Source organism: Vulpes lagopus, chromosome 2 (assembly GCF_018345385.1).
Source record: "Vulpes lagopus strain Blue_001 chromosome 2, ASM1834538v1, whole genome shotgun sequence".
In the NCBI taxonomy this organism is placed as follows: Eukaryota; Metazoa; Chordata; class Mammalia; order Carnivora; family Canidae; genus Vulpes; species Vulpes lagopus.
The window spans coordinates 104085233-104109613 of record NC_054825.1 but is presented as its reverse complement, the minus strand read 5'-3'; the positions used below and the strand labels follow the sequence as shown (position 1 = coordinate 104109613).

Genomic DNA, 24381 nt, shown 5'->3' with positions numbered 1-24381 from the left:
CACATATCACATTTATGGAAATACTATTATACATACAGGGCATTGCTAATCCAAGGTTGAGAACAGCACTGCTACAATGAAAAGCCAATGCATATATTAATGCCTGATACCCAGATATCTGACAAGCAGGACTCTATATCCTTTCTCCCTACCTCCCTTTCTGACTTTCAGACAGGCACAGGCCCTTCTGCACTTCAGGCAGTTAACTCAGTAGGGACTGAGCATTGCCAGAGAAACGGGGAAAAGGACTAGAGAAATAGGAAGCAGGGCTGCATGTTCAGTTGCACAGTTTGTGCACTGAGCAAGGGCATTACAAGTAAGGGGCACTATTTACATTGTAAACATCATGGAATTATGTCTTTATTTTGATAATTTTCCAGCAGAGAGAAATACCTTTGTTTTAATAAAAAGTTATATAATTACAATTATCTGACAGCTGGAGATAAACCATCTTGAAGAAAGAATGCCTTTCTCAAATTTGCACAAAGGTGCCATATGAGTTGGTGATGGAGCATTCAGGACTCTGCTGGGGAAACCCTGGATTGAAGAGATATTCCTTGAGTCTGGAAATATGCCCTCTAACTCAGCAAGCCAAATTCCATGTAATTCTTGGAGGAAATTTTTCTGAAATCATACTCAACTGAAGGAATATGAATTAATTCATTAATGTCCTAGACTGTTACCTTCATAAACTCAACATGACAACTATGGTCCCACTTATAGCAATACCTATGAACCATCACTGATTCAGGAAAGGCTGAACAGACACATGGGTCCCTGTGACCTGGGAATCCCTTCAAGCTTCTTTCTCCTCCCTATGCATCTCAGTGCTTTCCCTCCTGGATCCCAGTCTCTGTACTTTCCCTCATCATCCCCAAGCACAGATTCCTGTTTAAAGCCTCAGGCCTTGTGAAAAAGTGATAAGCTAATGCACACTCTGGAGCTGGTGTGATACAAACTTAATGCATTACCTCTCCCCTTGGGAATTAATATTTAAAAGCCTGTGATCTCAAAAAGATAAGGCTTAGCTCAACAAAAGATCCCAAGGATGGTATTATCCCAGTCAGAAGGGGGAGCAAAGAGGCACCTGGGTGGCTCAGTGGGTTAAGCATCGGCCTTCAGCTCAGGTCACAATCATGGGGTCCTGGGATGGAGCCCTGTGTCAGGCTCTCTGCTCAGCAGGGAGTCTGCCTCTCCCTCTTCCTCTGCCTCTGTGATCTCTCTTGCTCTCACTCTCTCAAATAAATAAATAAAATCTTAAAAGAAAAGAAGGAGGAGCAAAGAGGAAAAAATGGGGTGGTCAGAGTGGGGGTTGAGCTGGGGTACAGTTATCCAGAATTCTCAACTGATACCCCATCTGAGACTTCATCTTCATGGAGCAGTGTGCACCCCTCTCCTTAACACTGACTTATTACAGAATCATGGCAAAATGTCTTTGCTTGTACACTGTTTTATTTATAAGGCTGATCATGAACTACAGTGCTAACTTGTTCAGTGAAAGCAATGCCAGGCTGTTATTAAAAACAATCATTGTGCCACCTGGGTGGCTCAGTCGGTTAGGCATTCAGCTCTTGATCTCAGCTCAGGTCTTAATCTTGGGGTCATGAGTTTAAGCCCTGCACTGGGCTGTATGCTGGGTGTGGAGCTTACTTAAAATAAAAATAATAATGATCATTTATGTTTGAGTAAATTATTGGTCAAAATTCAGTTCCCTGAGCAAACATGTATGTATTATGGTTATTAACAACACAATGTACTTTCCTCCTCTTCATCATCATTATTACCATCAAGACTATCGATTTACTGATCAAATTTCCACATTCCCCCCCCAAAAAAAAATCACAAAAGAATTTTTTGAGTCTACTTGGGGAAGGTTTTGCACTGGATTGCAATGATGCAAAAATGTTCCCAGATAGGTCTCTCTCCTTGTTTCACGTTCCTAGATTCAGACACTAACATAATACATTTCTGAACCACTTAAAGTCTATTTTTTAATGAGCCAGAAAAATAAATAAATAAAACAGGAGATTCAGCCTCACCAAGGCTGGACTCCGCCACTTCTGAAGGCATATGTGTAAGAACGCTCAGCATTGCCTGACTTGGGAAAATTGGTTTTGCACCCACTGCTTCTAATTTGCTTGTGCACCTTATTTTCTGAAATGTCAGTAGCGCACAGTAATTCATTCATTAACTCTTAACTCCTGATGTGTAAATCCATCAAGGGCTAAAGAGCGTATGAGGAAGAAGAGAAATAAAAACACACAAACCAGAAAGTTACTTAATATTATTTGCACCATTTTTCTGTAAATCTAAAATATGCTAAGATACAAAGTATATTTAAAAGCCAGATCACTATTTCTTTTCCCTTCCTTTATATTCCCTTTCACTATTATTCATATTCCCCAAATGAATGAGAACATACACTGTTTGTCCTTCTCCAATTGACTTATTTCACTCAGCATAATACCCTCCAGTTCCATCCACGTTGAAGCAAATGGTGGGTATTTGTCGTTTCTAATTGCTGAGTAATATTCCATTGTATAAAGGAAGGGAAAAGAAATGTTGGGAAATATCAGGAAGGGAGACAGAACATAAAGACTCCTAACTCGGGGGATCCCTGGGTGGCGCAGCCGTTTAGCGCCTGCCTTTGGCCCAGGGCCTGATCCTGGAGACCCGGGATCGAATCCCACATCGGGCTCCTGGTGCATGGAGCCTGCTTCTCTCTCTGTCTGTCTCTGCCTCTCTCTCTCTCTCTCTCTCTCTCTCTCTCTCTGTGACTATCATAAATAAATTAAAAAAATTAAAAAAAAAAAGACTCCTAACTTGGGGAAACGAACTAGGGGTGGTGGAAGGGGAGGAGGGCGGGTGTTGGAGGGGAATGGGTGACGGGCACTGAGGTGGACACTTGACGGGATGAGCACTGGGTGTTTTTCTGTATGTTGGTAAATTGAACACCAATAAAAATTAATTAAAAAAAAAAAAAGCCAGCTCACTAACCAAAGAAAAGGATCCAACTTCCAGAGGGTGTCTGTGAGCCAAGCACAGTGCTAAACGCTCCAGGTGCCTTCCCTCCTTGGATCGCTGCCAGGAAACCACTAGAAGCTACTATTGTCCCATTTTTAGGGGAGAAAACTGAGGACCAGACAGTTGCACTTTTGAGGGAAACAGGGTAGAGACTCTCAATAAAGCAACTCATAAATATCCACTGTGGCTTGTCAGCTCTGGGGGGGTCTTCTTTACAAAGCAACAAACACTGAATAACGGCCCTACTGATTAGGACAGGAGGACATACACTTTTTTTTTTTAGAAAATGCCCATTTGGCACTTTAACTGAATATGACTTTTACAGATGACATGCTCTAAAGATCTCCTAGGCAGGCCACACTGGGAAATGTCCTCACGCCGAGCTCTGCTCTGTGTCGGCTGTCCAGGGCACCTGTCCAGGTGCATCGCATGTTGGTGCTGGGCTGGCAGGAGCTAAGGACCATGGAGATTTGCACGTCTGCGATGGGCATGCCACCTCCCTCGGCCGCCTTTCGTCCTCCCCCACTGGTGGTTGACAGTGTATATGTTATGGTGTCACATTAGCTAATGAGATCATACTTGCTAAACTAAGCTAAGCTAATGAGCTCTGCTTAGCTAATCAGCTCCAAAGAGATGAGCTTTCTTTTTTTGGTGAACACGCAGCCCCCTACGTTATTTGAAATTGGGAATGCGTCTCCCCATAGAAAAGTGACAAATGAAGGCAGAGTTCTCAGGCCGGTCTTACACCCTTTTTTATTCCTTAAGGGAAAGAACAACAGCACAGGAATTCTGGGGGCTAGTAGCTGCAGGTGCATGGTACAGGAAACAAAGAAATGAGCTGTTTTTCCCTCTCACAGGCTGGGTAAGGGTCAAAAATGAGAGAAAAAAAAAAATCAGTGACAATTCCATTCTAACCCAACTAAATGATCACAAGTTTCACCAAGTGGATTCTCTGGTTCCTCACCTAGAAGGTTTTTTACTTTCACTATGGCTTGTGACACATCAAAATGGTATGTGCTGAAAGGGACAAGCCAAAGAAATTATGCTAAAACCCCTTTCCCATCCAAGAGTGCTCATTGGGAATCCTGTTTGTGTTTCCTTGGGTGTGCTAAGATCTAAGGCCAAATCTATGAACTCCAGTGAAGATTAGCATGACTTTTTTTTTTTTTTAAGTAGACTCCATGCCCACAGCATGGAGCCTAACTCATGACCCTGAGATCAAGATGTAAGCTGGAATCATCAATGGGATGCCTAACCAACTGCGCCACCCAAGTGCCCTCAGTATGACTTTTTATTGTACAATGCAACCAGTCCAGTCCAGACAGCAATAGTGTATACACAACATTAGCCTGAGGATACTAGTATCTTCAAATGAGAGATGGAACTCTACTTATAGCTTTTTTTCAAGGAAGAAATAAAAGCTTGAAACAAGAAATAATCAGAAGAATTTCATATTGAAGACAAGTTGTATTGATGATTATGAGCATAGAGAACATCAGTCTCCCTCCTGCTACCTACCTTACCTTCCTTACATCAAGAAGGGATGATGCAGTGGGGAAACCCCTGACCAGCCATCAGAAAATGCACATTGTCACCCTGCCTTTGACAGTATGCTTCTGTGTGACCGTCAGTCATCTGGCTTCCTGGGCCTGTTTCCTCACCTGTCAAATGGGGGAAATTTTACCCGTTCTATCATTATATGATCAAAAGTAAGATAAAGGGATTACTGTAGAGCTAACAAAATTCTACAATACAGTTTGCTAAAAGATTGACTAGAGCCAACACTAATCATGAAAAAAATCATTATTTTGTGAAGCATCTATTTTTATGTATTTTCATACTTCTTAAAAAAGTTCTTAGAAATCCATTATTTGAAGCGCCAGTGTTTCTATTTGTCTTTAACTTCTATGTCTAAATACTGGGTTCCTGATAATGGTTATTTCATTGCCTCTTGTAGAAAACCTTCAGCATGTGCCTGGCAAACACTCATGAATGGGAACCTGGATGAGGATGTGCACAGCCAGAAAAGCAGGTTTTGGTTGGCCCTTCCACTCAATGGCATCATTGTTTCAATGCAGTTCCAGAATCATTGATTCAGTGCCCACTGAATGCCACACACTGGCCCCAGATGCACAGGAACCAAAGGGCAGCAGGACAAGCCATGGGCTCAGTGAGCTCACAGCCAGCAAATAAGGAAGGTATGCAAAGCAAGCTAAGCCCCTCAGTGAGTCCCAGAGACACAAGACAAGGAGTGCTGGGGTCGCACAGCTGTGTCCCCACTGGCGTGTCAAGAAGACTACATGACGTAGTGTGCTTGAGTAAGACCAAGAAAAACGGGTTGTTGCACATCTTATAGATGCATGGCTGAAAGTGACCAGAGGGGTGTGGGCAGAGGACACACAAGGATGGAGAGAGGAGGTGTGGGGACCCGGCATCCGTGGGCAGCAGTCGTATCCTCGCTGCCAGGCTACAGCTCAGTGGCTCCCAATTGTCAGGCTGTGGGTCACTAAATCAATTCAGTGGGTGACAATTATTTTTTAAGTGCCATATTCTAGAAGAAAACAATAGAGTTGACTAGAATAATAGAGCTCACTGTACATGGTTCAAGAAATGAGAGTGCATAAAAGTGTGTGTAGATATGAGTGTGTGCATGTATGTCCTAGAATCTCCATGATGTACTGCTGGGTGTAGGTCACCCTCTCAAAGTTTAAAAAAGATGCTGTTTGGGCGCACCTGAGTGGCTCAGTTGGTTAAGTGTCCAACTCTTGATTTCAGCTCAGGTCATGACCTCACAGTCATGAGATCGAATCCTGCATTGTGCTCCACACTCAGGGCAGAGTCTGCTTGTCCCTCTCCCTCTTCTTCTCCCCCACACTACTCAATCTCTCTCTCTCTCTCTCTCTCTCTCTCTCTAATAAAAAAAATCTAAAAAAAAAAAAGATGCTGTTCAGAGTGCGGGTGCGTAGGGAGCTACCCAGTTGTCCACCCCAGGACTGCCCTCCACGGAGCACAGTGGTGACCGCACGACTGGAGGTGGCAGCAGCAGTTCCATGCCCAGCTAGATGGAACACAGACAAGGGCTCACGCCTGTGGCTGGCACATTGGCTCTCTCCCAACACTCTCTAGGGGGGGACCTCCATGAATTACCCCCAGGGCAGACCACACAATTGTTCAGGACATCAGTAGAGCAAGGGCATGAAGACTGAGGAAAAAGTTCAGCTTCAGTGAGCTTATTCAGAATTTTGCAATTGTTAGAAGGTAAGTTTTGTGATTTACAGTTTATTTTTGGATATAATTTACATATGGTGGTGGGAAAGGGGCTGGCCACAAAACTTCTTTGTGTTTATGGCTTTTGAAAGGGTTTAATCCAGCCCTGGTGGTGACAACACAAATGGTTCCGAGCAAAACTCCCCTTGCACCAGATGGCAGCATCCTTGTCCCTTTGCAAAGTATTCTGACCAGTCTCAGGCCCACTCTCAGCATGTGCCTACTGTAGGCACCATGTGTGGCAGGAGGATCAGAGCCCTCCAGACAGCCTGGGCCCCGGGAGCGGGTCTACAGAGAATGGGGAACATCAGGCACAGCCTCGAAAACACTGCGCCGTGCAAAGAAAAGTATGCAGTGGAGAATTAGTGTCTGGGATGGCTTGAGCCCAGCAGGAAAGCCCAGCTCTGGTAGTGGAAAGAGCGTGGAAGGCAGAGTTTCTAGTTCCACATCTTCCTTCTTCACAGACCCACTAACCTGGGGAGTTCATTTTCTTCATGTGAATGATAATAACAACAACTGCTCTTGTACCTTTGAAACAAGAATCTTAAAAGGGAAAAAGGTACATGTTATGAAGCTGTCTCCGCTTGGCTGAAGAAAAGGCAGATATGTACAATTACTTCTTGTAGATGCTGCAAACACCTTTATTTCTTATCTCATGGCATGGTGCTTATTCAGGGGCTCAGAAAATACTAAGCTTGCTCCTGACAGCAGACCACAGCACCTCAGTGCACACAGCATTAAGCTGCCACATGATGTACACATAATCCTCAATACATGGCACCTTGTGTTGGGCATGCAGTGAATACTCAATAGATATTTCTTGAGTAAAGAGACCAGAAATATTAGCAAAAGTAAAAAAGGAGTGAAAATTTCATGAAGAAAGATATGGGAAAAGTGTTGGGAAAAAACAGATGGACCAAAGGCATAAAATGGAGCATGCCCCCACCCCCAGGGGCACCTGGGTGGCCCAGTTGGTTAAGTGTCTGACTCTTGGTTTTGGCTCATGTTATGATCTCAGGGTCCTGGAATCGTGCCCTGCATTGAGCTCCACGCTCAGCGTAGAGTCTGCTTGAGATCCTCTCTCTCCCTCTGCCTCTCCCATTCATGCTGTCTCTCTGTCTCTCTCAAATAAATAAATAAAATCTTGAAGAAATAAAAGATGGAGCCCTTCCTTCAGAAGGAAGACATTTCCTATCAGTCTAAGTGTGGTAATCAGGAAAGCACAGTCTGATCAAACAGTCTGGAACAAACGTCTCAGTGTCCCTCCAGAATACTGCATAGGTTCATAGATGTCTTAATTATTTTGATCAATGTATTGGACCAGACACTTCAAGTAAAACCACTTTTCTTTGGAGGCTGAATGAACCTACTAGGGACATTCTGGAACTAACTAAGCAGGCAACTTGCCAAACCTGCTCTTTGTGTTTCCTGCACAGACACACAGTCAGAGCTCTTTCCCCTGACTCATTCTGGTCAGTGTAGCTGCAGAAGGCACCTTACTGGTAGAGGAATCATTAGGACTACACAATGCCTCTCTCTAACAAAAAAAAAAAGACAATATTTGTTCTAAATTACAGAAAAAATACTTTAATTTGATACAACCTACTGCGTTCCTATGAAACATCTCCACAGTTTTCTTCCTGATTCAGAAGAGAGAGGTACTTATTCAAGCTTTTTTCTAGAGCATCACTAATTACTCCCATATTCTGTCTTCAGTGAAGAAAGGGGAAAAAAACAATGACAATTTTAAAATCTTCTTCTTCGGGTGACAAAGGTCCATCTCTCAATGAGAAGGAAATTGAGTTAAAGGTCAGGTTCAGCTTGAATGCCAGCCTTGTCTTCTCCTCTTCTCACACTTGCAGGCTGGTTTGGCAGGCTATAAGATGCAGACCCCGAGGGGACAGAGCAGTCACAGCCTAACAGTCAGGGACTTTCCCGGGCCGGTAGCCTGCACATTGTGTCCAGTCTCAGCAGCACATCCCTGCCCTGGTCACTTCAGGTTCCCTGCACTGGACGATCTAATCTGTAGCTCTCCAGAACTAGAGACTTGCCAGACACCTTCAGGTCATGGGGGCCACCCTGATCCCAGCTGCCTACCAGGCTGGATTCCCCCTCTCTCCTCACCATCACAGTTGGTTTGTTCCACCCACCACCACCCCACCACCACCACCACCACCACTACCCCCAGCCTGGGTCAGCCCACTGGACAGCTGACCCATCTGCAGCATTCAACTGTCAGTAACTGTAGTGGACATGGTCATCAGCCATACAGATCACCCCCTCCCATCGCTTCTCATCCTTTTGGCTAAGATCAAGTGTACCCCCTCCTGCCTCTACCCCACTGTCTATTATTTTAGGACAGAAACATTTGTTCCTCCTGCTACTAGAATGCTGGCATCCATCAGCTTCCAACCAAGTATCTCTCAGAAAATGACCTATAACTGGAGATCTGGCCCTAGGTCTTGCTCCTTCCAGAGGACCCATGTCCAACTTCTAATCTACTGGATAGTCAGATAATAAATGTCTGTGACTTTAAGTCACTAAGTGTGCGGTAATCCATTATGGCAGCAATAGAAAACTTACCAGAGGAAAGAGAGAACAAGTTGATCAGAGAACAATTTCATTTATTGGCAAGGAAACTTGCCAATATTTCATTTCATTTATTTCTACACTTTAGACCTCCCTCTTAGGTGTGATCAGGGCTTGCATTCGGGAAAGCTTGAGATCACCAACTATGGTCAACTCTGGGGGACTGGGTCAAGCCCATTCAACACTCTAAAACCAAAAAGCTCACATTCTCTTCACAGTGTAGAAGAATATTAATCTCCAATTCTAGAGAACAGATCCACCATTTCTTGTATCATTATAACCATCCACAGCCAAGAGGCGGGAGAGTTTGGTAATGAGTGAATGGGACTCTGTTTCATGGCCACTTCAACTTTTAAATAAAAAGTAGAATGTTGATAGTTTTCTAGCTCAGTAAAGGCATGTAGCTTAAAAATAATATTTCTTACCTTTATTTTTTTTATCGTGAGCCAAAGAAGAAATTATTCCTGTATATAATCTTATTCAATGTTTATCCCAACTAAATTATAATTTTATGGGAGTGGGCTTCTCTAACTTTTAGTATCTATTAACCTTTAAAAGACAAGACCATATCTTTTGAGACACCTAGGTAGCTCAGTCAGTTGAGCATCAGACTCTTGGTTTTGGCTCAAGTCATGATCTCATGAGTCCTGAGATAGAACCATACATTGGGCTCCCCTGTCCTTGCTCAGTGAAGAGTGGCTCGAAGATTCTTTCCCTCTACCCCTCCCCCTGTGCACACACTCTCTCTCTAATAAATAAATCTTTAAAAATATATAAATAAAAATAAAAGACAAGACCATACCTTTTGAAATATCTGCACAAAATATGCATAAAGCTAACAGAATAGAAACAGAAACACAGAGTATCTCCTAAATAGAGTACTAAGCACCACTTGAATGTATGTGAGGACCATTCTGGCATTTGATTTGCATGGATTGCTATCTTAAAGAGAAGCAGGAAAGTTTATACCAAGTCAGTAAATGTGAGATCCAAGTAAAAAGAAAATTTCTCCTGGGTCAGAAAGACAAATAAACTATATATAGCTCCAGAATTTAACTTGACTTTGGCTTATATGTTTAAAAAAATGCCCTTATCTGTCATCAAGAATGTGTGTATGGGAAATTTTAAAATACCCCAAAATAGTACCATTCAAGATGATAAACTGCATTGATTATATAAATCTGAGGCCAGCTTGAAAGATCAGATCACTGGGGGTCACTAGTTGTCTAGCTGCCCACTTCTGGGACAGCTTAGCTCTGCAGATACAAAGCAACCACAGGCTGTTACCAGAAAGGCCTCAGTGGGTCAAAAGGATGGCAGGTAGGTAAGCCAAGTTCCTGCTCTCAATATCCCAGGAAAAATGAGCATTCTAGTACACAACAATATTGAAGATCTCTCCAAAATCAACAGAGAGATGGCTCTGCATAGAGATATCAAAAAATTTAGCCATTGTCATCAATCTTAGTAAGTTGTGAGAAAAATAAGAAGGTCTTAGAACCAGGTTTCAGTAATTTTGTGTGGATTTACTTTTCCACACAATGAGTGTATGTCTATCACTATAAATATAACAAACACAGCATGGAGGAAAATTTGAGAAAGAAGGCTGGGACTGTGGTCCATGGGTGGGCTGATGAGGACCTACACTACTGAGTTCAAAGTACTTTACCAAGAAAAACATTATCCTAAGGGAGACCCAGGGCTTGGCACAAAGGTGGATACATTATTGAGCTGCTACTCCTTTCTCTCCTACTCAAGGACACATTGGTATGGGAGTGGTGAGGTAGAAAAGCTAACCTTGATGCTTCCATAATTTTTTTTAAGTCTCAAGCTACAGCACTGTAACTTTAGTGTTAGTTACACATTCATTGCTGTATATTCCAAAAGAGTCTCAATACTTCATTTGCGAATTTCTGGAAGTTAAATTTTGCAGTCTAATAAACCTCCCCAAAATGTAGTGGCTTAAAACAACACTGTTTGTTCACAAATATGCAGTCTGGAGAGAACATGGCTGGAATAGTTCATGTCTGCTCCATTTCACTTCCATTCGGGTGGCTCAAAGACTAGAGAAAGAGGGGAAATTGAATCATGTGAAGGCTCATCCGCTTGCATGTCTGGCTGCTGTGCCAGGAAGACTCAAATAGCCAGGGGCAGGAAGAGCTGCGGGATCCACGGGCACCTCTCCATTCATGGTCCAGACTCACTCTACGTGGTCTCTATACTATGGGGAGTTTCTGTGTGATGTAGCTAGATTTCTCACATGGTAGCTCAAAGCTCCAAAGGTACATGCCCCATGAGAGAGAGAAAACTTGTGTACCAGATGAAAGCTTCATCACATGTCTAAAGTGGTCTCAGAAATCACACAGCATCACTTCTGCTGTGTGCTATTCTTTAGAACTAAGTCACTAAGGCAGACCTATATTCAAGGAGTGAAGAGTTATATTCCATTGTTTTTAAATGGAAAGAGGGTTAAAGATTTTATGAAGATATTCAAAACTGCCACACCAAGTATGGAAACAGAGAGGAAGAATACAGCACAAGAGACATGAAAGGAAAGGATCAGTAAAGGATGAAGGGCTGAAGTACATGAGAAGTGTTGAAACAGGAGACACTTGGGGCTGCGGTACAAGGGACGAGGGAGGACTTCTCTTCACTGCCAGTGATGAGTCCAGGAACAACACCTGTGGGATTCAATGACTTGCCTTCTGGACATCAGAGGACACGTGGACAAGAGATCTCCACGGGCAAGAGTAATTTAAGACAATAAGGCAGGGACTCTAAGCAAGGGAGAAAGACACATTGGAAGAGGTGAGAGTGATCACCATGATGATTCAAACTTGCTCAAGAAAGTAAGAAAGGCAGAAAAGGAACAAGCAAAGTGAATTCAGGGCAAGAAGGAAAGAGCAGATACAGTACAGGAGAAAAAGGAAAAGGGAAAAGATGAAGCAGATGAAAAGGGAAAAGATGAAGCAGAAGATGAACATTCTAGAAGCTAAAGGAAGAAAAAGTTTCAAGTAAAGAGAAAGTGGTCATAATTTCCTCCACCACTGAGAGAAAGGTAAAAACAAAAACAAGGACACTAGATTTTGTCACGGAAGTAGTCAGGAACACACATTTTGGGGACCCATTTAATTTTTACTGTCTGTACAAGGAGAGGCAATAATTTCTCATCTCAGCAAGTAGAACTTACACCTTTAATAGACTCCAGTGTTTTGTGTTAAAATAAGCTGTTTCTCTATAATCTTGAGAAGCACCTGAAAAGCTACCAGATTTAGGGAGCTTAAATCTTTTCCCCCAGTGAGTTAGATAGCCATTCCCCACTGACAGGACTACTTCAAGACAAACCACATCCAGCCTCAGAGGGCCATTGGCTACACCTTCCTCTATCAAACACCTTGCCCAGCCTTGTCATATTTTGATGGCTCTCAACACCAAGACCAAGTTCCCAAGGACTTTGAGGTCAGCATTTTTTAAAATTCAGTTAGAACATGTATGGAAATTATTGTATTCCTATTTTTAAAAATGGTGTGTTCTGTCCAAATGTGCTTAAAATGTTCTAAGATGAAAAGGTCTCATTACAGTTAAAAGTCTACCTCAAAAATCTCTAGAAGGATACAGAGAAGTCTATTCCAATGGTGCCTTAGCAACCAGCTGTGAAGAACCAAGAAGGCAGAGGGGGGGAAAAAGCCTAAATTAGGATAGCACAACTTCTACAGATTAGGAGAATGGAGTCAGGAAAAGGATACACACACACACACACACACACACACACACACACACAGCTGTCACCATTCTCTTTATTCTGGGACTGCTCATGGCAGAGGAAGAGATTTTCTCTCTCATGTAGAGCACCAGGCAGATTGAAGAGTCTACAAGAGCTGAGGGCTGACTGGTTCAATCACAAATCTCTTCTATCAGGACTTTCAACTAAAGCCAGCCACATGACAAGAGGTGAGTAACAGGACCTTAATTACAAGGACTCTGAAAGTTTGTATCTAAGCTAGACATGGGATCAGAAAAGAGCTTCCACACTCAAAGTATTTTTAAGTGGGGAATAAAAAATTAAACTTTTATTTAAAAAATCAATGAAAAACTAGATCAAATTAAACTGGCAGATGAAGATTTGTGATAAAGTATCTCACTTATCACAAGGACATATTTCTATAAACCTTGCTCTTAATTATATATAACTTCAATGATTGGATGATAGTTATGATTTATCTTTTGAAAACTACTTTACCATCATGCTTTTATAGCATAATAAATTGAATACTATGCTCAGGCTTAAGCATTTCAGCCCAAATGTCATGGTCATTGCCAGGACACACTTAAGAAAAAATCAAAACCTATGAAGTCTACCCCTTAAAATGAGGGTAAATGACAAGAATCAGCAAGAAGTCCAAAAAAGAAAGATTAGAAATAGTATGAGGAATAAATTGAATATATTTATACAAACCAAATGAAAGCTAATTACATATATAAATGCAACAAAATATATGAACCTGAGAAACACAATATTAAGTTCAAAAAATTGCAAGTTGAAAGTTGTAAGAGAAATCACTCCCACTCTAACAATAAGAACAAGCCAGATTAGCTACAAAGCAATTTTTAAAAATATATCATGGAGCTAAGGATACAAATAATTTTAAATGTGTTGAGCCCTTCCCAAGAGAAAAAAAAAGACAATATCTGCTCTCATTCCTAGGAAAATGGCAGGAAGAACAGAAATCCACCATATCCAGGAGTAAGGAGAAAACAAGTAAATCTCTAGCAAGTTTAACAGCCATATAGATGACCCTACAGATATGAATTCCAGGGAGCTTGGGACACAGAGTAAGTCTGAACCACCAGCCAACTCCTTCCCACTGATCCTCACCAAAAACACAGCAAGAATACACCAAAGGCTGGGGGTAGGGCAGGAGAGTTGAGAGGCAACTGCCCTGGTTTTGAGAAGGAAAGGATCTTCTCAAGGGTAAGGCAGGGGGCAGAGCATAAAAACTGAGAAAACCTCCCTTATGCACTTCAGGCCCTCACCCTAGGCATTGCAGCAGCACTCTGAATGCTGAGACCAGACTGCTAGACAAAGAGAGATGTGCTGAGATGAAGAAGGTTCATACAGTACTAAAAGCAAACTCCCAAGTAACCCAAAATGCTAATGGAATGGCTGACAAATCTTTCACAGTTGGGTAAGCTGATGCTGGCCTATGAAGTATATAGAAATCTTAAGAATTCAGACTCCCCCCGCCCAAAAAAAAGAATTCAGATCCCAATTCCTGCTGAAGGAAAAGTCTCTGCCCTCGAAACATTTGAGCTCAATGATGAAACAGATCTAACTAAAGCTTCAGGAAAGACCACACCCATTTTAATAAAAAACTAGATTGACTGAGCCCACACACTAGTGGCCTGATAAAAAGGCATGCCCTTTTAAATTGCTGTGTCCTCTACAACTCTTTAACACACAATATCTGGCATGCAATCAAAAATTATGAGACTCACAAAGACGGGAGAAAATATAACCCATAGTCAAGAGAAGAAATAGCCAAAAGAAGTAGACCCAGAGCTGATAAAGCTGTTGGAATCATTAGGCAAGGAATTCAGAATAACTACCAGAAAATAGATAGATACATAGATACATAAATACATAGATAGATCGATCCAGTGGAAAATATGGACATGAATGGATGGAGAATTTCAGGAGAATAGAAGTTATTTCTTAGACTATATAAAAACTATTTTTTTTAATTTAGAAACACTCAAAATAAAAAAAGACAACACAGATGGTTTAACATAAACAAGACATAGCAAAGGATCAGTAAACATAAAGTCAGACCAATAGGAATTATTCAAACTGAAACACACACACACACACACACACACACACACACACACACACACAAAGAGTGTTAATAAAAACATAGGACAAGAAAGGCACAAAATAAATATCTGAAGAAATACTGGATAAAAAATTTTATAAAACTAATGAAAGATATCAACCCACAGATCCCAGAAGTCTTAGCAAACCCTGAGCCATATCAGTAGGAAAAAAAAAAAAAAAAAAAAACACCTTGGCATGTGTAGAAACCAAACAAGATACACACAAAAAAAAAGATAAAGAGAAAATCAGCTGGGAAAAAACTCACAGGGGAAAACATTAAAAATAAAGGCTACCTTCTCATCAGAAACAAGAGACTAGAAGACAATGAGCCAATCTCTTAAAGTTCAAACAACTATCAAACTAGAATTCTATATCCAGTGAAAATATCTTCTGTCCTTTAAAAATGAAGGCAAACATTTTCAGAAAAAGCAAAATCTCAAAGAAACTGTCACCAGCAGATCTGCATCAGGAAATGCTAAAAGAATTACTTTAGGCCAAAGGGAAATGATGTAGATGGAAGAAATAAATAGTACTAGAAATGATATGTAAATATAAAATTCTATTTAAAATTATCTCTATTTTATATATGTATAAATGTACGTTTTTTAAGATTTTATATGCTTTACTTTAAAATATATTTGCTTCATATATATATATTTATTTATGTTTCTGTTACATATTACTGACAACTTTAAAGTAGTAACATTACCGGGTTTATACACACACCAATGACAATAGAGTCACAAAGGGTGGGAGAAGTAAGTAGAATTATAATGTTTTAGGTTTCCTACATTATTTGTGAAGTATAGTATTACTATTTGGAGGTTGACTATGACAGGGTAAAGAGACATATTCTTATCTTTTACATAACTACTAAAAAAAATACAAAGAAATATAGCTGAAAATTTTAAAGGAAATAAAATGGAATATTCAAAATATGCAGTTCATCTAAATGAAGGCTAGAAGGAGAAAAGAGAAATAATACATATTACATAAGCACAAAACAAATGCCAAAATCATAAACTTAAACTTAACAATAAAATTTCAATATGGACTGTTGTAGCCACATTAAATTTACTGAAATTGATACTATTATAGCTGACTCTTGAACAAAATGGGGATTGGAGTGCCAACCCAACTTTATCCCTACACACCTGAAAACTGGTGTATAACTTTCAACATCCTCAAAATTTAACTACTAATAGCCTCCTGTTGACCAGCAGCCTTATGGATAACGTAAATAGTCCATTAACACGTTTTGTATGTTATATGTATTATACACTGTACTATTGCAGTCAAGTAAGCTAAAGGAAAGAAAATGCTACTAAGAAAACCATAGGAAGAGCAAATACATTTACAGTACCGTACTGTGAAAAAAAATTCATACTTAAGTGAACCAGCACAGCTCAAACCTGTGTTGTTCAAGGGTTAAGGATACTATTTACAGAAGAAAAATTTTCTTAAGAATTAAATGCTGAAAAATGTAGGTAGAAAAGGACACAATGTCTGTAATTTACTCTTTAATGGTCCAGAGAGAGGGAGGGAAAAGAACAGAGATGGAGAGTTTTTAATATCTATAAAAATTTCTTTACACATACAAAAGAAATTTGTTCACATTTTTTTACATTAAAAAATAAGCCAAACTAAACAAACTATCGTTTGGGGATGCACACATTAAAAGACCTTGAGGAAAAAGAGGCAAGGCATTGATACTGATGAAAGCTCAGGTGGTGATGACCTCAGGAAGGGGCAGGGAGATGAAACCCAGAGGGTGTGAGTAGATTCAAAAGCCCTGGTATCAGTGTGGTTCTTGAGTTGAGTGGTAGTTTCACAAGTACTCTTTACAGTATTTTTATTTCAAAACTTGCATACATGTTACATAGAATCTTCTTAGGAGTCTAATATTACAGTTTTTAAAGAGCAGAAATTGAGGAGGTAGATCATCCAGTTTATAAAAATTAGTTTGAATTGATATCAACGTTTATAGTTAGGAAAGAACTAAACGAAAGCATTAAAATGGTCCCAACCCTTACCTGAATCAACTTTTTATCAGATCCAAAGTCCTGAAAGTCCTGGATGTAACTAATTAGGAGTATCTAATGAGGGACACCTGGGTGGCTCAGCGGTTGATAGTCTGCCTTTAGCTCAGGTCGTGATCCTGGGGTCCTGGGATCAAGTCCCATATTGGGCTCCCTGCATGGAGCCTGCTTCTCCCTCTGCCTCCCTCTCTCTGTCTCTCATGAATAAGTAAATAAAATCTTTAAAAAAAAAAAAGGAAATATCTATTGACCACCAATGTTCTCCCTTTCCTAACAACCTCAGCTGCAAAAAAAAGAAAAAAGGAATACACTTCCTTAAAACACTTAATTTAAATTCTCTTGCTAAGACACAGTAACTCTGCAATGAATAAATTACGTGCAACATTGCTCTGCAAAGGAAAAATCTCCAGGTTTTGTAGACATGGCCCACTAAATAATTGACCATCATTACCCTATTATAGAAACCTACAGGCGTCCTTTCTGTGTGACTTCCTATCACTTCCCACTAGCTGAGAGTCAACAGGATCCTTAAGAGTTTTATTAAGTAAATTCAAGTATCCAAAGTCAAGAACCCATAAAATGTGAAATTATTCCAGGTACTGGTAGTAGCGGGTAACATTCTTATATATCACAGAGTGCTTTATTTGCTTACAGTATTTAGTTTAAAAAAAAAAAGAAAGAAAGAAAAGAAAAACTAGGAAAAAGTCTTAGTTAGCCAAGTAAATATCCCAACTCTGTCACTAGTTTTCTAAGTAACTAAGAAAACCTTTGATTTCCTCTGCTTCAATTAATGAATTTGAAAAAGGATGAGACCTGCTTCTAAAATCAGAAGAATTACATCTAATAATCAAAAATTCTAAGCCAAATGTGTTCTAGAAGGCATTATTAATTATGTTATTAATGTTGAAGATTTTTTTTTAATTTTTATTTATTTATGATAGTCGCACAGAGAGAGAGAGAGAGAGAGAGAGAGAGAGGCAGAGACACAGGCAGAGGGAGAAGCAGGCTCCATGCACCAGGAGCCCGACGTGGGATTCGATCCCAGGTCTCCAGGATCGCGCCCTGGGCCAAAGGCAGGCGCCAAACCGCTGCGCCACCCAGGGATCCCAATGTTGAAGATTTTACAAGATGAAGAACTAAAGCACAAGGAAGTTATTTTTCAGTTTCAATATTACCATTATTCCATAAACAGCAAATATTTACTGAGAGCCTGCTATGTACCAGATACTATTTTAAGTCCTAGAGTACAATTGTGAACAAAACTAATGCATTCCCTATCCTCACGGAACTTACATGTGTTGATCTTGCACACAAATGAAGGGATTAGCACCCTCAGGTCAAGAGCTCAATAATAAGATTTTGAAACCACTTAAAATTCTTGTGTGGGGGCAGCCCGGGTGGCTCAGCGGTTTGGCGCTGCCTTAGGCCCAGGGCGTGATCCTGGAGTTCCAGGATCAGAGTCCCACATCAGGCTCCCTGCATGGAGCCCGCTTCTCCCTCTGCCTGTCTCTCTGCCTCTCTCTCTCGCTCTGTGACTCTCATGAATAAATCAATAAAATCTTTAGGAAAAAAAAAATTCTTGTGTGGATCCACAGTGGGTTACAGAGTGTCCCTGACACCATCTACTTGGTTAATAGGAAATGTTCAGGGTAACATCCTGATGGTCATCTACTATCAATCCTGTGGTGTTCTACAGTGCACAGCATGGCCAGCATCTGGCCAGAAGACAGGGCACTTCCCGTATGTTTCCTGAGATGGCGGATAACTTGATGCAGTTCTGAATAGGACAGTTGAGAAAAGATAGGGTCCTTATATATTATAAGGGTAGTATCTTCTACTGAATAATAAAGGATTTCCAATTTATAAGGGAGAGATTATTATTGGAAATAGCACCTCTGTTTATGGGGGACAGTCCCTTGTTCCATCTTCAAAGCAAACATCACCCCAGTTCTACTACCAGTTAGTCATCAACTACTTCAAAGGGGATTAGCCAAAGAAAGAAGGAGAAAGAGGAGGAGGAGGAAGAAGAAACAAAGGGAAGGAGGGAGAGGAAAAGGAAGGGAGAAGGGAAGGAGAGGGGTGACGAAAACACGTGGCTTTTAAAAAAAATCATCAGTGGTGATGAGGATTAAGGAGGGCACCTGATGTGACCTGAGCACCGGGTGTTATACACAACTGATAAATTATCGAACACTACATCTGAAACTAACTATGTACTATATGTTGGCTAATTGAATTTAATTTTTTTTAAAAATCGATGGACTTCCAGTGATGAGAAATTTAGGAATGCTTCCACATTCCCAAGTGTTTCCACCCCAATGACATCTGTGGCCACAGCACATAAGTGGGAGACCGTCAAGTCCCAGATCTGAGCAGGTCTCCCCTCACATCACAGCGGCCTCTGGAAACACGAGCCTCACCTGGATGCCTGGTTCATCTCTTTCTTTCTGCCCCTGTGATCAGAAACTACAAGATGTCAAAAGTTCAGGACCAGAGACTTTTTATTTTCAAAATCTCAACTCAAAACATAAGCAGGCTGTACATTTGTGTAGGTCAGAGAAGAAGAGATGAAGAAATTTATAATGTTCACTGATCTTATCAAATCTTTTCAAATTGATCTTCTGGGGATGTGAGAATGAGGATGTTGCTTTGAGTCTCAGGTGGGCCAGGCCCTCAGTAACTGCAAGGAGAAGTGACAGGTCTCTCAACAGCACTGCCACAGAAGTGCCACAGAAGGCCACTGCCTTCCGTCCTGAATACAGCTACAAAATGCTGACACTCTATCAGTACGTATGCTGAATACGAGATGCCTCAAAATACATAGCCTGGCCCTACTTGAAAATGAGTGGAGTTGCATCAGGTTGCTTCTAGTAGTTTTCTTTACCGTCTTCACAGTTCTAAGATGGTAGCTCTGAAAACAGAAGTGAAATCCAGTCCCTGCTTCTTGGATGCTTCCTCCGTGCTCCTGCCCAAGTCTGGACAAGTGGGGGTCCTGGACATCTCTGCAGGACTCCCCCTCTAAAGGGGCAAGAGTGGAGTCACTCCTCAGACTCATATAGAAATCTTCATTTCAACTGCAAACTACACAGTTCTGCATGATTTTCAGCCCAATATACTATCACTGTTATACTTATTAACTCACTCCCTTATTCAAAGGCTCTCAGAAAAGTTAGTGGTTCAGAGGCTACTTCTAAGGTTTGCTCTAAAAATATGTGCTGCTAATTGAGTACTTACTTTGGATGAGACACTGTACGAACTATACCTTTTCGTTTGATCTTTGTACCACTTTAAGGTAGATATTATTGATCCCATTTAACAGAAGGGAAAACTGAGGCTTAGAAACGTCAAATTCTGTGCCCAGGGTCATACTTCTAGTTAGAACCCTGGGATCTGTCCTTCCCAAGCCCATTCCTGTAAGCACTCTTCTATACTTGAAGGGAGAACGGCACCATGGATCAGAAAGGGCAATGGCTTTGTAGTCAGAAGCCCGGCCACTAGTTAGTATGTGACCCTCAGTGGTCTTCTCATCTCTCGATGCTTGTCACCTCACCTGCAATGTGGGAATAATCACCCCACACACACACACACCCTGCCTTTTTCTCAGGGGTCGAAGGCACTATCAACACCTGTTGCTGTGCCTCCAATAGGTCACTTTCTCCAGTAGGAACTTCTTTGTCCTCTGTTCAAGGTTGGGAATGAGAAGTGGGGTGGGGGAAGAACTGCAGGAAAAGGAAGTCTGAAGCGGAGTCCTGTGTCTTCTTTTCAAATGTTGCACTTGCCTTTTGTAACTCTATGGGGAAACATGGACTCTAATGTTTGAACATGAATTCTACTAATATTAAAGTTATCTGGACATGAAATTAATCCAAATAGGCAAACACTATAGTATGTGTCCAATAAATAACTAAAGAAAGAGCTTAGAAGGAAGGCAGGCCTGGCAGTGAGCAGACAAAACTGGCATTTTCTCCTGATCTCTTTTAGGCTGCTGGCATTTCATCTCCTATGCATGGAACTAATTGCTTCTCTGAGTCTATCAAATTAATTTGGCCAAAGTTATTTAATTTCACTTTGTCATTAGCAATGATAAAGAACTTAAAAGCAACATAGTGACACTATTCTTAGCCAAACCATAATATTCTATAGTTTGAACACAGCCCTATGATTTTTCCCAACCGAGGCATCAGGCTAGGATTGGCCTATTTTCTTGAAATTTCAAATTGCCTAATTGAAACAACACTCATGGAGACCACACACACACACACACACACACACACACAGCTTATCTAAAAATGAAGCTATCAATAGTAGCTAATAAAATCCCAGCACACATGTTTATTCCTACAGCCATCCGTTAGCATAATGCTGACGCAGAGAAAGATCCCTAACAATCTTCTAGTGAGGACTTTGGGGAACTCTTGAAGAAACACACACAGAGCTTAAAAGGTAAAAAATGAATTTATGATGGTTTGCTTAAAAGCAGTACTTGAATAAAGAAAATAAAAGATAGTAAGTATAACTAGTGGGGATCTCTAACCATACAGTGGGGATTGGAGTGTACGCAGAAAATGAAACATTCATCATCCTGCAGGAAACACACCTGTGGCTGAAGCTCACAAAATTAACCTATTTTCCCCACCATTAAAAGTGCTAAAAAGAGCAAAAATGCCAATATAGATCAGTTCAAAAATTTTTTTACCTTTAGGAACACAGTGAATACTATCTATCTAGAAGACCACCTCTAGGGAAAGCCACCATTAGAAGGATGGTATTTGTGTTCAACCACAGAGCATCGTCACTCCAGTGTCTGAATCTATTATGACTCAGACCCGAGTCTGTAAGGATGAGTGGCTGGCTCTGGAGGGGGACAAGGGGATTAACAGAGGAACAGAGCATTTCTCCTGCCATTCCCAAAGCCTTTGCACACCTCCCCCTCCCATCCCCAAGGTCCCCAACAGGCTCTACGCTAGCTGCAAATGTGCCCCAAAGTTCAACTTCTGGGAGAGACCTGGGAAATTTACATAGTCCGAAAGGAAGGGGTTGTGTGTGAGGTCTGGGGGAGGTGCGTGGCTCACCTGTGAGAGCTCTCTCCTCACCTGGTCTAACTCAATCCTGCTAAAACTGTGCATCATAGCACAATGCTCAGACAAAAAATGTTTCCCCCCAGAGTCACAGGGCTTAATACGTGAAAAGTATTACATTGTCAAGAGAGCATTCATTTCTGATAGAGATAGCGTTTGTAATACCAGACACTGGGCACAAAATCAGAGCCTATTAATACTTATCAAAGAGAAAAGTAAATAAACACAAAGGTTTAATTAACCCTATGCAACAGAAGATGGAGACTGAATGGGTATCATGCCCCATCATTAAGCCAGGTAAGGAAACACAAAGCACTCCCCAATAACGGTATTGTCTCCTTTTAAGTGTGTGTGTGTGTGGGGGGGGGGGGGTGGCTACAACTTTTATTGTGTATAGGACACCAAGAATTACATAAGAAGCTGCATTGCAAACGTTGGACCCAATAAAAGCAATTGAAATTGATTCTGGAATGTGGTTGAAGTACTTTATCTAATCTATTAATAAATAAGGAGATCTTTCATTAGTTGGCAGGAGGACAGTCGCTAGTGGCCAACCTGATTTTCCTGAAAACGGAGAAGACCAGCATGCACCTTTTCTTTTTTCTTTTTTTTTTTTTTTTTTCTTTTTTCAAATCAAAGCCCTAAAGTCCCAAAGTGCTGTTTCTGGAAACCGAAGTTACCATGCAGTGTCCGACTTTTCCTGAACTGGGCAAAAAAAAAAAAAAAAAAAAAAAGTCTCGTTTCACCTGTTCCCGAACATTGCGCGGGGCTGTGGGCGGGGGGGGGGGTGGGGAGGAGGGAGGAGAAAGTGTGTATCTTCAACATTTTTGATCGGAACTTTTTTTTTTTTAAAAGCGAAGAGTTTGGAGACCGCGTCATGGTAACTCGGAAAACTGTGGATCAAAGGCGAGCATCTAAGGAGAACGGAACATTGAAATCATCCTTCCAGGCCCCCTTGGGCAGCCTCCACTTTGAAACAACCAAGAGTGTCCACCGCTCAAGAGCCGGCGGAGGAGCGGACCGCGATGGCCCACGGCTCGCCAGCAAGAAAGGAGGTGCACGGCCCTGACCCCCGCGGGGGCTCCAGCCCCCTCCTCCCCTCCCACCCGAGGGCTGCCCGGGCTGCACCTGCGAGGCGCCGCCCCGCCCCGCCCCGCCCCGCCCCGCCCGGGAGCAGCAGGCCCGCACGCCCTCGGAGCGCGCCCTGCCCCCCGCGCCCCTCCCCGAGCCGACCCGGGCCGCGTCCCCTCCGCGGACCCGAGCGCGAACAGACCCTCAGGGGCCCGAGAGGGGCAGGCGGGCTCGCATTATATAACAGTGTGCAGGGACGGCGGGGACCGCTTCTGGAAAACGAAAGCAGCGAGAGGAGGGGCGCGGGCGGGGCGGGGGCGGGGGCGGGGGTCGGGGAGGCGAGGGGAGCAGGGCGCCGCGGAGCTTTCGCCGCCACTTACTCGAAGGCGAAGAAGAGTCCGCTAGTGACCAGAATGAGGACGAGAGTCAGGTAGAAGACGCCCGTCTGCCGGGCCATCATGATCCTGCCGTTGCAGAAGAACTTGTTTCTGCCCGGGAAAACCTCCCATTTCCTCCGGGCCGCGATTTTCTTCTTCTTGTGGGGCGACTCCATGGGGGAGGAGCTGTGGGTGCTGATCTGACTGTACTCGCAGTCTTTCATGGGCCCGCCGCCGCCGGGAGGCATCCGCGAGCGCAGCCGGCTGGGGGCGCACGCCCCCCGGAGCCCCCCGGCCGCGCGGGCCCCGCCGAGCCACGACCGCCGCCGGCCGCCCGGCCGCCCCCCGAGCCGCGGCGCCGCGGCCCCTACGCCGGCTGCCGGCTCGGCGACAACTTCGCCGAGGACACCCAGGTTACCCCTCGCGGGAGCCCCGCTGTCATAGCCCGGACCCCCTCCGGGAGGCACGGGGCTCGCCCGCAGCCCGCGGCGGCGGTCCTCAGTCGCTTCCAGCCCGCGCGCCCGGGGCTCCGCGGCTCCGGGGCCCCCGGTGCGCCGCGCGCCCGCCCCCTCGCGCGGCCCCGCCGCCCCGGCCCGCCGGCCCCCGAGCGCTGCCGCTGCCGCTGCCGCTGCCGCTGCCGCTGCCGCTGCCGCTGCGCCCCGAGGGGACCCGAGGCGGCGACCCCCGCGCCGGCTTCCCCGCGAGCCACTGGGGCGCCGCGGCCAGGTTTATTCTAATCCTTCCTCCCGGCGGTGGATCCTCCCCAGGAGAGAGCGATGGAAACTGGGAGGCAGCTCGCGGCACCGGCAACCCCTCCCAGGGGTGGGTGGGGAAACCGAGCACGTTCTTCTGTCAGGAGCGGGCTCGGCGACAGCCCGGGCGCTGCTCGCGCGGCCACCCCGCGCCGGCGCGCCTGGCAGCCGAGCCCAGCCCGCGGCCCCCGCGCGGGGCTGCCGGGGCTGCCGGGGCTGCCGGGCCGGGGCCGCGGGGGCCGGGGGTCGCGGCGGCGGCTCGCGCGGGGCTTCCCGCCCCATAGGGGCCGGGCCGGGCGCAGGGAGGGCCGC

General features: G+C 43.3%; 1 protein-coding gene across 4 annotated transcripts in view; it reads right to left on the bottom strand.

Annotated features, from left to right (window-relative positions):
- ZDHHC14 (zinc finger DHHC-type palmitoyltransferase 14) overlaps positions 1–23859 on the bottom strand; it is a 273044-nt gene extending 249185 nt beyond the window's left edge. The window contains exon 1 of one of the 4 annotated variants that reach the window (XM_041742553.1): positions 23321–23859. In XM_041742553.1, coding sequence (XP_041598487.1) covers positions 23321–23565 — 245 coding nt within the window. In that variant the 5' untranslated portion in view covers positions 23566–23859. The remainder of the gene's footprint in view (positions 1–23320) is intronic. The other 3 variants (XM_041742550.1, XM_041742554.1, XM_041742551.1) reach the window with 3 other exon arrangements.
- Between the last annotated feature and the right edge of the window lie 522 nt (positions 23860–24381).